At 39.6% G+C, this 16,958-nt stretch overlaps 1 protein-coding gene across 3 annotated transcripts in view; it reads left to right on the top strand.

The window, feature by feature from the left end:
• The window catches only part of gpc5c (glypican 5c), a 103,463-nt gene that overhangs the window by 60,758 nt on the left and 25,747 nt on the right, over positions 1-16,958 (top strand). For all 3 annotated transcript variants that reach the window (XM_044219921.1, XM_044219922.1, XM_044219923.1), the window contains one exon: positions 9,919-10,039. In XM_044219921.1, the coding sequence (XP_044075856.1) occupies positions 9,919-10,039 (121 nt within the window). The remainder of the gene's footprint in view (positions 1-9,918; positions 10,040-16,958) is intronic.

Raw genomic sequence — 16,958 nt, forward strand, 5'->3', positions numbered from 1 at the left:
AAGCTTTGTTTAAGACTAATATCACAACGCTCTTCCTGTATGCTTTGTGAGAGCCATATCTTCATTTAAAATAGAAGCTTAAAATTAACATTGTCAGACTCTCAGCTCATTCTTAAAATTCAAACTCAGAATGGCCCAATACCTCAAACAGTGGCTTTCAGTACACAATATTGGCCACACGGGTGCAGTGTGGAAGCATACTTTGCTCCCTTGTCAGACTAGCACCTAAGTCTGAAGGTATTGTCCCTGTACTATATTGAAATGTAGTCAAATTACAGTAATTCATATTTTGTATTTTTTCAGTATGATTGAGAGTCTTAGCCCTTCATCATTATGTCAGTGTTTGGAGGCAGAACTAAGTACAGAGAGAACATGTTGGATCTGGTGGCTTCATACAGAGTGTAGAGAGTATATACATTACACTGAGCTGCAACTTTTGATTTGCTAATGTCAGCATTTGCTTACACAGCCACAGGGATGAGAGGAAAAGAGCGAGAGTGTGTGTGTTTGTGTGTGTGAGAGAGAGTGTGAGGAAGAAAGCGGGAGCAAGAGCAGTTTGTTGGCAAGAGCGAGTCACTTACACCAAATTAATTCAGCTCTTTGCAGTTGCTGTGATTGTTAGATAAATCGATACCTGTTCATTAGCCTGGAGTAGCATTGAAATGAAACATGCTTGGCTGTGTGTAGGCCTATAATGGGCTAATGATGAGCCAAACTAGATATTGTAGACATCACCTAGCCTGCAGACAGAAATAGAAATAGATGGGTAGAATAGCCCTAATGATGATTATCAAACGCCTCCTGGGTACAAGGTAATCACAGTATGTGTAAGTGTATGCGCATGCTAAGTGAATCATTGTGCCTAGTCATAGATCATTTTCCTATCTCTGTTTTTCTCTCTTTGAACTCACTGCCCTCCCTCTTGCTCAGTCTCTATTCCAGCTCTGACTCTCCTCAGGATTGGCCCAGGTCACAGTGACCTAGAGAGCAAACCAAGGCAAGTTGGGCTGAACCCAGAAGAGTACCCAGAGTACTTGTTGAGGTAGCCTACAGCTGAGCTTGTTTGCCACCACAAATAGGGACTCAGGCAACACATAAACTTAAACTTTTAGGCTTAATGTATCCAGGAAGTGTAAGTGTAACCTTGGTCAGCAGTGCATACTCAAAACCAAATCTGCTGAAACCTGCTAAATGAGAACACTGTTTCCCTCTGGAAATTCAGCAGTATTTTTTTTATATTAATTTGGCACTGAGCATTTTGGAAATCCCAATTCTAAAGAGAGTTCCAGCCTGCTATTAGCAGTGGGCCGCATCTCCACAAGACCATGGTCTACTGGCTCAGAGGGGACTGGGGTCAGCTTTCATCTCCATCCACCCAACAATGTGATAAGACACATCCAGTCAACAGCTACCATGCTGCCACGCTGATTACACAAACAAACATAGAGACAAGCAAACATTCAAACAGGCTGCTTTGCTTTACCACATGGTGCTCTGGTCAGAGAGAGAAATGCGCACGAGAGAAATGAAAGGAAATCTGACTTTAATGATTGTTTATGAAAGCTAGATTCCCCTCAGGAGTACTCAGTGAAAGAGATAAGTGTTGGCAGTGATGGGGAAATTGAAAACAGGATGGAGGAGAAATATTGATTGGATACTTGACCTGACCCAATACAGGCCATGTATGTTGATTGATTGATAGCATTTAAAAAGGATATAGAAAACAACATGCAATATGAAGGGAGCCATTCATAAGTGCCGTAATACCTTTTATTGCACTATAGAGTACAGGCTTTTTAGTGCGTAATAGCCATGAGTAATTTGAGCCATTGGACCTTCAACCATATAGCTGTTACAGTGCAACCACTCAATAAACCAGCCTGGTCGTGGTAAAATCACCCTGGGACCTCTTAAGAAGTGGCAAAGCAGTTGAGACCAACATAGTGGTGTGTAATTCCAACCCAACCACACAGCCATAAACAGGCATATTTCACTGGCACACAGCACCACAAAGACAGATATATGACCAGCTCAGCACAGGTGTCGTGCCTCAGGTGAAGTCCAAGACTAAAACTATAAAGATTCATTAGCAAAAATGTTTCATCTTGGCTGAAATGACATAACCCAGCAAGTATTGTAACTGGAGTTAGAACACAGCCTGTGGACTGTTTATGTTTGAGTGTGGAGCCCCATAATTAATTGTAAAAGGACATGTCTTCTGCACTTACTGCAGTTACTCCAGTAGTTCCCAACCTAGGAGGCCAGGACCCCCAAAGAGGTTGCAAGATGATTAACAGGATATAAGAGAAGAAAAATAACTGCTACACAAAATTAGGGTTATTTTTCCCCAGAATTTGTTCTAATCTTTGCTTTTTTCTTATGAATTTCTTTGAAGGAAAAAAAGCTTTTTGGTTGAACTGGTCATAACTGGTAGATGTATGCAACGTGTGACAAGGCTTTGCAAGTAGACATTGCTTTGTTTTAAGGGGTCACAAGTCAAAAAGTTTGGGTTGCTTCGTAACATACTGTAAGTTCAAGGCAATCTTTGACATCCGCATTCCCATATAGAGTAAAGGACACAGTTTAATGACCTAAAGACGAATGAATAAATTGGCAAAACAAGTTTGAAGAGTTTAAAGATTTGCACACCATCTCATGATTAGTCATGCAGACACTTCCCAAGCACAAGGAGCAGCTAGTCAGTATGAAATCATCAAAACAGTTTCCAGCTAGCTTCAAAACAAGAGCGATGAGATTGCTGGGTTCAGCAGCTGACTGTGTTTTTGATTTTGTGTGGAGTTGCCAACATGACTGCTGTGCCTATGCTGCTCTTTATATTTCTGACCCTCCCTGACTCTGCCTACATGTCTGACTCATCACTCAATACAGAAGCTTTCCAAGCTGCTAAGAAGCATGACAGAGGGCCCACTGGGCTACCGGCCAGGTTTACAAAATCACACAGCACCCTTGACTCAGCTCTTAAAGAGATTAACTGGGAGCTTCACAAAATTTTGACAAATAATTTGAAATCTCATTGCTTAGAACTACAGTCAAAAGTTCTTCTTTCAGCAGTGGAAACCAGAAATCAAATCCACAGTGTCATGGTGTTTCTGAACACCCATTAGGTCAGTGTCTCACTGGGACTGGCCATATAACTGTTTAATTTCCAAATCCCCAAGCTGCCAGCTGGAACAAGGAAGAGTTGAGGTCAAAAGATGGGAGGAGACAGATAAAGAGGGGAAAAACACAGAGCTGTTGGGAAAAGAGCGAGAGGTAAATTAAGCCAAGACTGCATGCCCCAGGTACTGCTGAGACTTCCAAGTGACTGCAGCTACTGGTGGCGTTCAGCATGTTCATGTGGTTACCAGCTGGGTTACAAAAGACAGCAATGAGAACAAAGAGAGAGAAAGCAGGATTTAATGGAATTTGTAATAGTGGGCAGAGAAATCAAGAGGAAGAAGAAAGATGACTTGAACTGAAGACATGGCCTCTTGGTGTACTGTGAGAGATTCTTTAAGAATGCAAAATAATAGGTGGTGGGGGGGATAGAGCATAGAAAGAAAAGCACACTGTTTGAGCTTGCCTGCCCTGTAGATGACCTCTCCTGATTTGCTTGCTATTTCTCCTTGCACTTTTTATGATGAGTATTTCTTCTCTAATAACATTGTCTTTGAAGCACAGCAAGCTACAGTAACATACTGTCAGGATTTTGGACATCTTCTATAAAAGCAGCCAAAGATTTTGCCAGTGCTTAATTTTGTATATAGCTTGATGTTTGAAATATTTATTTTCACTGTGTTTATCATTGGGAATCTATGATAATCTCACAAAGGTTTGTGGTAGTTCTGAGTGTGCTGTTTGTGTATGTTCACATGACATTACAGGGCACAGGCTTGCGAAACATTTGTATGTGTTAACACATGTTCATGTTTACTGTCCAAGAGACAGCATGTGCACATATGTCATGTTGATTAAATGTTTGCGAAGTGGCTTTTGACCAGTTGCCTGTTCATGTGCATAGTGTTAGTACAGTGAATGGCTGCTAAGCTCACAGTGTGTGAGAACAGCCTGGCCTTTCAGAACAAAACCTCCTGTTCAGAGTATTTCAACATGTCCAAGCACTGCTCGTAAAGTCAGCTGGCTACAAACATCTACTCAACCTCTCCCTTGCTCTCACTACTGGCCTCAGTCGTGACTTCAGGTCCACTTGTTCCATGAAGAGAAAGTTGTAATGCTATATTTTACAATGTTATGGGCTTAGTGTTATGGTGAGCAGTATATGTTTTCATCTTTTGTAGACTCATGTCACTTAATAAAACTATCAAGTTAGCAACAGACAATAAAAGTATCAAGGTCTTAGCTTAAGAAAGGCATGTCTGAAAATACAGGAATCTACCAATGTTGGTAGTAAAGTATGTGATATTAGTGTTGGTTTGAAAAAAAGATATTAGTGAATCTCCGCAGGTTAGACTCAGTACAGTACAGTCTATTCTTCGTAAAGCCCTTGTTTTGGTATCAAAATATGTGATACCTCTTTATCTTGGTGTATTTGTATATGTTTGTTATATAAGTGAAAGAGACACAGACAGTTAAAGAAAGAGGAAATGATAAGAAGAATAAAATGTATGTGCATAGTGTGTATACTGTATAATTTCCATTTATTTTGGACTGGTCCATGCAATGGCATCTTTTCTCTTAAAGTATGCACCATAGACCTCAAGAGACATCTATTTCAAAACTCTATGGCAGTTGCTTTCTCCTTGACCTCAGCAACAATGCTCACATTTTAAGTTTGTACCATATACAGTAGTATTTAGTTAATAATCGAATGTGTGCAATGCGTGTAATGAAAAAGCTGCAGAGCAAGAATTCTAACTCCACCTTTGTGGAACAGACATAAGAAGTGTAATGTTGACCCTACTTGAATATGAAGTTTATATTTGGGCGAAGCAACAAAAAAAACAACAACACATCAGTGACTAAAAATCACAAATCTTCCCAAAAGATGTCACAAAGAGTGCCAAGCCTCAAAGATGGCATCTTTAAAAACTACAGCTGGCATGACCCAATGTGTATTAATCATAGGACTCAACACATGTTCAATCTTGTATACCCACGACAGCCGGGAGGGTGAGGCGAGGCTTTATTAATCATGACGAACCTACAGTTTGCTGTTTACCCTAAGCACTACCACCCGCTCTATATCCAATGCCCTCCTCCGCTGAAATAGTACCACCCACAGCCACAAAAATACACGCACACTCACTCAGATGAAAACAACCTCATCTCCTCCTAATCATTAGTCATTGACACTTTTCCCCTCCTCAGTTTGCTCTGATTCAGCCTGATGTTTTTTAGAGGAATCAATCATTCAAATCAATTTACATGCAGAAATGTGACCGCCAAAGATGCAAACATGTTTCATGTCTTATCTTTAGGATAGGCAGAAGAAGCTTTAGTCCAATTAATCAAATAAATATAAATCATTCAGTGTTGCCCTTTTTTTAAGATACTATTCTTAAAAAGTAAATGAACTATTCATGTGAATAGTTAGTACTGGTACAAATTTGAAGGAAGCACTATGACAGAAAATTCATCATGGCTTATATTATAGCAGTAGCAGTTAGTAGTTCTGTTACATTTTGTTATTTAAATGTCATGCTGTTTAATTGCAATTACACCTTGCTGACATACACTCACATACAACCTTCTGGTATTTCTTCACCCTTCCTTGTTGCCAGAGACTTTGCCTTAAGTTGAGTCTTAACTTTGGTGGTCTGGACTTTTGAGTACTCGTCTATGATACTGTCAACTATTTGCATATCTTACTGGCCAACAGAGATGTGTTTGTCTCCGTAGCATGATTTTACATTGATGTAGGACTTACAGTACCTGTCTGGCAGAAACTGCTGCATGCCGTTTCCTCATAATGTCACTGTAACATGCAGGGTCTTCAAGGTTCCATTACGACCTGTATAATTCAGTCTTTACAAGCTGCCAATGTGAAATAATATTAGTGTCTGCAAGATTGATTTTAATAGCTTCAGAGATTATGCTCAATTATACAGTATATTTCTATATTATTCAGTGTTGTTATTCTGTTGATACACTGCATCAGGGCATTGATCTAATAAACCTGAGGATTTCATAAAATGTCTTTTGAGCTCATACAAGATGATTATTGATTCTAATTACTGAAGCAAAGATCCAGATAAACAGTGTACTAACTTAAAATTCCTGGCACAAAATGTCAAGCCCCGAGCACAGCATGTAACCTTGAAGTGCTTTTTAATCTTGATGTGGATTTTGAAGCACATCAGAAATATAATCAAAACTGCCTTCAATAATCTCAGAGACAATGTACAACCATCTCTCTCTCTCTGGCAGATACCAGTGGATAATCTCATTAACCACTGGGATTCTGGCAAAGATCTCTGTAGAGAGAGCTTGCGAATGCAATTAAGCAATTAGACAAATTACAATCCAACAGCCTACCTGCTGTATGTTTATTTTATAGTGTCTGTGGGTCATCTAGTAAGTCTCCAGTAATCATGGTGCTGTATGTTAAACTTTGGGAAGTTAAAAATAAGATACGCTGAAAAGGTTAAGTAATATAAGTAAGTCTAGTTTTTAGTTGTTTGTTGCGCTATGTTTGTGTTAAAGGGAAATGTGACCAGCCATAAGAGTGTGGAGTGCTCTGATGAGTTTCACTGAAAAAAAGAGATGCATGGGGAAATGCAAAGATGACCCCTTACCTGCAGTTAAAGAGAGATGCACACATATACACATCTAGCTAATTGAATCCCTTGTGAGTGTTGTGGGCTCATTAAACCTTCCAGCCAGACCCCGGTGATCAGTCAAGAACTGAGCACAGATGAAAGAACATAATCTACTTTACCTGGAGCCAATCTACTAGATACCCCCTCACTCTGGCTACGGCAAACCTTCTCTATACCCTTCATCAAATGTTTACACATCCTTGAAATGTTATTTCTATATTATTATATTATATATATTATTCATGTTATGGTCTAGCTTTGTTTACAGCATATACAACAAAATGTTCAGGCACAAGAGTACGCTCAAAATGCTCTTTTTTTCTGGTATCTCCCTGTACATCTTGAAAGATGAATATTTAATTTTTCTGCCTTACAACCCACGTGCATTCCTGCAGGCCCTCAAAAGATCGAGACAGTTCAGTTTGGGGTCAGCATCAAGGAGTGGAGGTCACTGCTAGTCTGTGCTCTGGGCAGAGGGAAAGATGAGAACAGATAAAGCTGCCTTCAGGATAGTGCATCAATTAGGCATTCACAGGGGAATGAGTCCGTTCCATAGAAAGGAGTCAGACAGCCATGAGTCAGAAGCCATACATGTGTAGGTGGTCATTTTGAATATTTGTTGAGGTTGAACATTTAGGACCACCAGAGGAGAGCACACACTGTTGATTGCAGAAAGCTGTTATTCATTGATTAGCCACACAAGAGAAATATCATTTGGGTGCTGCAGTCTTGTATTTTTCTTGTACAATCTTCTGCTCTATGTTCATAGTCACACTTTAATTCATTGGGACATAAGGCTATAGTGAGAACTATTTTGAGTTAAGTACATTATTGCCATTGGCAGGAATCTTATCATAACATCTGATGTCTGCTCCAGATCCGTCCAGAAATGTGTCGCATTAATTGTCTGTCTATCAGGTAATCAGCTCTGGGATGTCCCACTGTGTTAGTTGTCATATTCCCTACATAATATCAAACATACCCTGCAATGAAATGTGCCAGGTCTAACACACTTCCAAACTCACCCTGACACTTGCCTTTTCTTAGCATCCCATCTGATGAGCTCATTTCCGCACCAGCAGTGTTATCCCAAGCCAAGCCTGGAGACAAACACGCATACACTCCGTAACACACAGGCCCCCTCTTTCAACCACTGCTTAGGGAACTTCAATTTTTCATTTATGTCGGGGGGGAGTTGAAAGTCCAAAAGCTATTGATTGTTTCCATCTTGACAAGAGAAGATTCAGAGCCACTGGCAATTAAGAGCTTCAGTTGTTGTCAAAGCAGACAGCGGTTTGTGTGTGTGTGTGTGTGTGTGTGTGTGTGTGTGTCTGTCTGAGTCTGGGGGAGGGATTTGGGGGATCCACTTTGCAAATACACTAAAGTGAAACAAGCAATTGAAGGAGGAAGAGGAAATAAACAAGAAGGGGATGTAAAGTAATGTGTAGCGGCAGAGGGTTAAGCGAGAAATGTTTGCATTTTTATGGGCCCAATATGTAAAGCGCTGTTTCAGCAAGCCGAAGGAGCACAGACCTTATCAAGACATTGCTTAGATCACAGGGCCGAGATTCTCAAGTTCAGCACTTTTATGATTGCCTCTCATATTCACATTAATATGTACAAGTGTGCGCATGCACAAACAACTACAAATGCACGCACATACCCATAAACACATCCATATAACCACGTTCACTTCACACAATCCATAATCACTTCATCAGCCTTGTATTGCCTGTGGGATGAGTGAATATATGTGTGCTTTAGACGTCTGTAGCAGTATGAGTTAAGAGAAGGTGAGTAAGTTTTAACATTAACAGCCTCTCTGTAATAATAATAATGGATTTGAAAGTACATGTACTTTCACATTCTCTGTAAGGCAGTGATGGATTTCTAAAGGTTATAGTGTCTCAGCACTTCTCTATGACGGCTGGTGTCTTATTATTTCCCTAAAATCAGGAGTAAGTAGCCTCTAGGATGTTTTTACTCACTATTCTACGAGTTACGAGTTATCATTGTGAACATACTAGTTGCTATAATTAGTGAATTTGCTTGTAGGTTATAAACAAATTAGTTATTGGCCAGTTAGTTATTATGTTATCATATTAGTAACTGTTAATAAATGGTGTTACTTTAACATAGAGAAAAGTGTAAAAAAAAATAAAACAAAATAGCACTAAATTTCTGAATGCTTTACAGGAAATACATGACAAGATGGCTGTGTGTATGTGTGTTATTCCTGTAACGATTTTACTACCTGGAGATTGATTCAAACACAACCCTCCTGTGCAAGCTTGCTTTGCTAAACGCAGAGGTACAACTGTCTGTTGTACCTCTTGGTTATTTCAGCCAAAACAACATTTGTGTCTATTACGCAATTAAAACACTCCCCCTCCACATCAGGCAGTTGCTAGAAATGTTAGCCTCCCTTACATCAGCTCAACAACAGCTACAACAAAATCAACAGCTATAATCCCTGCCGAGCTGTGGGCCCATGGAGCATGCTAGGGATTAAAGCTCACCATCTCTCTCAGTTACATTTTTACAAGGCTGTGCTCAGTCATAATTTTATTTAAAATCTTTTCAATTACAGAAGAACATACATGCAGCATTAGGTGATTTTTGACCACATTTGATTTAATGTTCATGCAAAACATTTTGCATATGTTTTCCGTGCAACATGCTCTGTTTTGTCTGACAAATGAGGCCCTAATGGTTTTTAGTTTATGTTAAAGAAGTGCTGTGGTACAGTTGGCAGATTTCTAAATACTGTACAGACATTGATGGAGTACATGATGATGATGTTTCTGTTTGGTTTTTAGTTTAGTTTATTTGACAGTAAAAGCCAAATTACATCTCAGCTTATTTTTCAAGTAAAGTCCAAGACTTATTTCCATTGTGGTCCTTGATAGTATAATTACACATTTTTAAATACAACAATGAAAGATCCCACAATAACAAATACATACAGTGCTGCACAGTGCTAACAATCAGAGTAAAGCCAAATAAGATCAGAAAATGGCTGGTGCTAGGTCAAGCAACCACTTCTTGTCAGTCTTACTACAACTAAATGGATATCTGCCTCTATTTGACACGGATATTCTCAATTTTTTTCAAAACTCTCCCTTTCTTTTTCTCACAGCTATACTGGCAGAGTCGTAGGAAATGGTCTGCATGCCCAGAGGCAAAACCCAGAGGTCAAAGTTCGCAGCCCAAACCCTACACTGGCTGATATCAAGGAGCGGCTGGAGCGCTTCAACCAGGTAGTTTGACTATTGCTCGCATGTACTTTTGTTCACACATATACGCATATGTGTCTGTGTTTCAGCATGTAGAATATACAGTGATTGGACTAAGCGTGCTGAATCATTTGTTTGTTCATCCATATGTCACATAACATCTGAGACACCACTGAATGCCAAGGGGCTTGCTACAGTTACTGTACATGTCCAAACAAGGAGAGATAATGTTGTTTCTGATTGGCTTCATTGTTTACCTGACTGATTGTTTACTGTTGCCTTGGTTAAAATGGATAACAACAGTCAATAACAGTTTTATGGCAGTCTATATTTATATAAGAACAATTTTTTCCAGTCTTAAACATGGCACTGCCTTTTAACAGGTCAAATGTTATTAGTCAACTTAAGTATTATGTAACCAACAACATTAAAGTCTTAATTGATAGGGCTTTTGTCGAATTAGTACGCCTCAAACAATATAACACATGAAGCCTGAACTGCTGAAATGTCCTTGCCATTTTTCTCAGATCCAAAGACTTGATTTGAGCACAGAGGCAGATATCAAAGATAAATGAAAAGGATAGATGGTGAAAGAGAGGCGGTGACAAAAAAGTGAATTACTGTGGAAAGTAAAAAAACAGAAAGATGAGAGGCGGGAGCAAAAGGTCAGGAATGAGTGACAGATAGGCAGAGATGACACGAGCAGCTTCAAAGTGACACTGTTTGTCATGTAGATGGGGTTTAGTGCTGAAAAGGACCAAGAAGAAAAGGGCCATTTCACACAGTCCCTAGAGGCCATTTGAGGAGACAAACGGACCAGGATTCGGTTCCCCTCTGCCTGCCTGCCCTTTTGTTGCCCTGAAAATTATGCCCACAGATAGTACACCAGCCATCTCTTACTTTCTATCTCTATATCGCTCTTTCTTTCCCCTGTTTTTACCCTTTCAGTACCTATTTGATTGCTGAAGCTTCTATAATTACACCTAAAAAAACTTGTCTGCCATTTTTCTCATTTTTCTTTCTTTCTCTCTGTTAATACATTTCTGTTTTGCTTATTCCACTCTATATCATGACAATTCTTTATCATGATCTGCACACATCCTCTTACCTTCATATCCTCCTTTCTTTACTCTCTCATCCATACATTTATTTTCCTTCTCTATTTACATGTATCCCATATGTCACATATATCTCCCAGCCAGCCTGTCCACCTGTCTGCCACTGACAGCTCAAGATAATTTCACAGCCCACAACATCCCATTGTGCATGGTCGCTGTCAAGTACCCTGTTGTCATGGTAACTATGCAGAGTTGAGCAGGTGCAGAGTTGAGCGGGTGTCCTGTTGACATTTACTGGGTTAAAAGAGTTTCCCCTCAGGGATCAATAAAGTATTTCTGATTCTGATTCTGATTCTGAAAAGCCTACCTTGAATGTAGAGCAGGTGACAGAGCTTGGCTGAGCTTTGTGTTTATGTCAGATAAAAGCAAAAGATCACGGTGTTGAACTGAATAATGTGGCAGGTTTTCCAAGATACATCCGGAACAGTTAAACATCTACAACAGCAGAAATATATTTTATCACCCACTACTGCATGTAAAGCTTTACATGTAGTGAGCTGTTAAAAAAGCATCAAACATCACAAAAGGTTTGCTTAAAATCTTGTTAATTTCATTTACCTGTGACTGCTACTAACCCTGGTTACTATCCATACTGATTCATATATATCAAAGTGGTTTTGATCAGAATTAGATCGTCTGCCAACAGCCGTAATAAGCTAATACCATTTCATGCTAAAAAGGCCTATGACAGGCATGCTCCCTAATTTTATTATAGCACACCATAGCACCCCCAAATTTCTTCCCATCTCACTGTTCTGTTCAAGTTCTACTTTGAACTGTGAGAGAAAATTTGGAGGGGCTATTTGGCACTTAAACAAAATCAGGGAGTGTATACTTAAATGGTCATACCTATTCATGGTTCTTGCTTAATTTAACTTGAGCTTCTGATTTACTAACTAGGTAGTTTTTAGCTGACTAGTTCAAATAAAAATGTCACTCTCTCTCTCTGTCTCTCTCTCTCTCTCTCTGTCCTTGTCTATAGTCAGATATTCAGTTAGATAATTGTCATTATTAAAATGGGAAGAAACCACATCCCTGTTAAAAATGCCCAAATACAAGACAAATATCAGCATACTGATGTAACTTGTTTTGTCATCTACTTTTTGAGCAAACAAGGTCTCTGCTCCTGAGCTACAGAGTCTCTGTAGCTCCTGGCTACAGAGCCCTCAACAGATGTTTTGAGACAGGGCCATTATATAAGAATCTTCCAGGTGGGCAAGTCAGTTCACAAAATAAGTTCCCTTTCAGACTGATTTTGGCAAGCCCATCTGGATCCCTCTCCAAATTACAAACTTTACTGGACACCCTTGGTGCATTTTAGGCTGTAAAGTTAATTGCAGTTCAATCAGAGGGGAGTAGTTTACAGATTCATGCAGTTTAGATTTGTTTGTGCAGACTCCATAGTTAGGCACTGACTTAGCTCAATGATTGTGGAAATGAGCTCCATAATCGGTTAGTGGTATAGGAAAGGAAAGTCAAAGTTTTAAGGCATCAAGTTTCCAAAGATGTGCTTGGCATTGATCAGCAACACCTGCAAGGCCCTGCTGATATGTTGTGGCTAGTTGGTGGAAAAAGCCAGTAAAGTATTACTGATTACATCTTTAAATAAATATATTCCTTTAAACATCTGATCTGTTGTTATTAAACAGCAGGAACATTTCAAAGTCTGGCAGCCCCACACTGAGTATAAAAAACCTGACCTTGACAGTAAAAAAGAAAGCTTAAGAGAAAGAATCAATGTTATAATAATGCATTTGCTGAGATGTCTCCCATAGAGATAATCAAACTAATGTCTCTACAGCTGTTAATTATGTTTCTTTGTGCATGTTTTCCTGTACTTTTATCTTTGTGAAAACCACTTTGAGTTTCAGATGTTCACAGCGAGGCCATTTTTGAGAAGTTAGTCCTCTGAAGTAGTAAAGAGTGATACAAATGATCTGATTGTCTGTGAATTTCTGTGTGTTTGACTTCTTTCATCCTTGGAGCTAGTTAATGAAAAACCTCTAAAAATGCACACACTGTACTGATTTTAAATTGCATGCATGTTCTCTTTTTTGATTTAAAAGGTATTGCAGGTATTTCAATGAATCCCTAATCTGAGCTTTTCCAAATTTGAATAACCTCCATTTCCAGGATTAGTGAGGTTAAGACGTGTATATTTTTACCTACCGAAGAGTAGTTAGACCCAGAGCACTGTGGCACTAAGAGGATTGGGAAACTGCTGCTGATGTATCACAGACTCTGACCCCTCATCTACCCATGGCATTCTCCTCTTAAAGCACTCAGAGCCGCATACAAAATGAGTGCGTGTGTGTTAGTATGCGCACAAGCTTGCAAATACAGTACACTCAGGGCATAACTTTGATTCACACACATACACACAACCTGTGGTAAACAGGTTTGCAAGGTAGAAGAGGACAGAGGAATCATACACAGTTGCACATTGGCATCAAAACATCTCCATGTAGAATCCAGTATGTAAAAGCTGGAAATAACACACAAACACACACACAAGAAAATCCTAATCTCTTGACCTGCTAAAAAATGGTCCGTTAAGTGAGTAGGCCAAGTTATGGCTTCCCCTGTGTATCTCCTCTGACTATCCTCTTTCTCGCTCTCTTTCTTTCTGCCTGTAAATATTGCTAATGTGGACAATAAATGTTTCAAATTGGATTTTTGATTCCCGGCCATGTGTCCAGCTGTTTTTGGGTGGGGATCCTTTTACAATGTTCTGTCTGTTTCCACGTGAGCATTAAGGCCGGATCATTTGTCAGTTTGTCAATTTGCACTTGCAAAGTCAGTGGCAACATGCAGTGCAGGGAAAAAACACCAAGACGCTCATTCTCACGCTTTTTCTCTCAGACACATACACGTACACACAAACACAGACAGCATCATTAGAAATGGTGAAAGCTGTGGTGAATGGAGAGTTGGAAAGACTCCGGCATAAAAATCCAGTACAGAGAGGCCTGTTGTGTGTGTGATTGATGAGATTGACTACTGCTTTGCTGTCTGGTTTGGCCAGTGGCCCGGCCAGGTTCCACATCAGAGAAGCCATACTTGTGTTTAACACACACTCAGCACATCCCCTCTGTGGATCCAGTTGATCTTTGGGTCTGTCAGCTACAGCATGGGCTCAGAATTAATGTGTGCTCTTGTTAGTGAGGACAATATGTGCATGCTATTTAGAAGACCGTAAAAAAAAAAAGTTTTATTTTATCTCCTAAAAAACATATAGGTTTAGTCGTATGAGACAACCACAGTTTTGTGACTTCAATATGCCTTCCTAGTAAATGTCTCTTTTATGTTTTAGCAATGCCTCTAGCAGTCAGAAAGGGTTTGAGCTTTAAAGAGTTAGTGTAGTCCAGGGATGAAGAAAGAGCTGGGGAGCTGGCAGCCCGTCACTGGGAGGGGACAGATTCTTTCCACTTGAAGAAGATGATGGAGCTGGCCTTCACAGGAGCTCTGCTGCTCCTTGCTGCTGCTGTGGCAACGATACAGCAACAAGTCTCACTGCCCAGGGCTCTCTGTAAGCTTGGCAACCAAACTTCATGAACCCAGACTCTAATTTAAGCATAACAATTTTTACCATCATAATTAGATGCAAAGCTCATACAAATCCAGTGAACTGTGACTGTTTTTCCACATTGGGTCATATTTACTCTCCTCATGGGTTTCATTTCCACGAAGACAGTGATTCTTGTCATATGGAGAAAATATGTGACCTGTTTCTGTTTCTGACACATAGTTATGAGGCTCCTGTGGCTTCACATATTTAGTAAATACTATTAAAGGAAGGCGGGGGTTTTATTTATTTATTTATTTGAAAATATTCCATTTGGGATGATGGGCTATAAAAATGTTCTTAGGTTAGGTCTGGATATTGGCAGTGATTTCCAGATTTGTTTCCATTTTGATTCTGAAAGTCACAGTACGACTCAATTTGATTTGATTTAACTCAATTAAAGTTCAATTCAATTCTTGAACAAGATTGACCGTGCTCTTTATAACAAGTTAATACAGTACAGTTAATACATGCAAACACTGATCCTCTGCATCGCTCAACTAAAAATTCATCTGAAAATCGTTTTTTTTAGCCAGTCCAATTCTGGATGGATGGATGGATGGATGGATGGATAGATAGATAGATACATAGATCTGGAAGGCTTCTGCTTCCCAGCAACACAGCAGAGGCCTTCACTGTCTGTCGACCTTCAAATCTCACACAACAGACTTTTCATCAGCTCGGTAGCTGTTGGAACATGCTCTCTGAAAACCGCTGATGTCACTCAAACGGTCATACATTTTTTAACAACATCTCCATCATTTGCCTGACAGAAGCCAAAGTTTATTCACTTGTACATACATTACACACACGCAATCTACCTCAGTCAGTGCCCGACAGGAGTAGGGTGTGACAGCCCAACGCCACAGCATGTTGCTGTGATTGACTCATGAGGGTTATATGAGGTCATGGCCAATAAAGTGTCACTAACGGTTAGCAACAGAATTGGCTTGTCCTAGCTTGCAGTGCATGGGTGTGGTCTCTGCCATTGTTTACAAAATGTACTCAGACATCTCGGGAAATGTACTTGTTTATTTTAAAAAATACAAGTGAATTTCATGAAATTAGGTAGAAAGTTGGGCAATTGGCAAACAAAGAACTGATTCGTTTTTGTTGCACAACAACATGTGGCTACTTAAAAAAACATTTTGTTTTGGCTCATAACTCCTCAGACGTAGAAGTAAAGTTTTCCTGCATTTCTTGGTTCAAGACAAATCTTTCAGTATTTGTCCAGGAACATTTCTGCTTAAACAAATAGTCAGCCATTTTAAACACTTTTTTTCTATACTCCATTTCTATACTCCTCCTATAAATTATGTCCAACCTGCATTTCGCAATAGCAACCAAACTTGCATGACCACTGTGTAATTTTACTCCAAGCAATCTGGCAAAAGTAGATGGTGCTTTCGACATGTGATTAATTTACTTGGCAATAACTCAAAAATCATGAGTCTGACTCATTTCCGAGACAGGACTTAGGTATTTCTTCAGAAAAACATTGCCACCATCAGCCAGTGAGCATGATTGCCACTATTTGTTCATTGATGCAGATCCAGATGCAGAAATATAAATGCCTTTTTTTAATCATCAAAATAACATAGTGGAGTTTTGTGTGGTCATGGGCAGAGGTGCATGTGGTCATAGAGTGAGTGTGTCCACGCACACATATATTAATAGACATTTTTTTTTCCTGAGCTGATATGTTGTCTTTATAGGGTAACTGCATGATGTGTGTATGTTTTTGTGTGAGGTGGTGGTCAGCGATCTGTTGAGATTTAAACTTCATCTTTTCGTGCAATATCTAAAAGTCAACAAGGCAAAAGATCTGGCTGTCAGCTTTGGATAAAGAGTTTTTATTGGCTTCATCTTTAACCATGGAAAAGGACAACAGCAGAAAAGTACTTGGCTCACTGTGTTGTTGCGCCTTTGATTTTAAATTAACTTTTGAATCTGTTTCATTTTCCATGTTGTGGATGGCAATGCAGGCTTTTGCTAAAGTCCAGACCCTGACAGCTACTATTGCTGGCCAGTCTAGAACTTGCTTAATCTGCCAGTCAAAGGCTCTCCATTAATTAAGAATTGTCTGGAAACTGGTTGGCCATAACAGGCACTATTAATCCACACAAATAATACATCATATCTGTTCCAGAATCCGCAGTTATGGATGGCTGAATAGTGCAGCTATCTAGAGTTACTTTTGTTTGCAGCCTGTCGCGCAAACTCTGTCTGCTACTTTCTTTCACTCTCTCTCCCTGTTACA

The sequence above is a fragment of the Siniperca chuatsi genome, linkage group LG13, assembly GCF_020085105.1.
Source record: "Siniperca chuatsi isolate FFG_IHB_CAS linkage group LG13, ASM2008510v1, whole genome shotgun sequence".
Lineage (NCBI taxonomy): Eukaryota > Metazoa > Chordata > Actinopteri > Centrarchiformes > Sinipercidae > Siniperca > Siniperca chuatsi.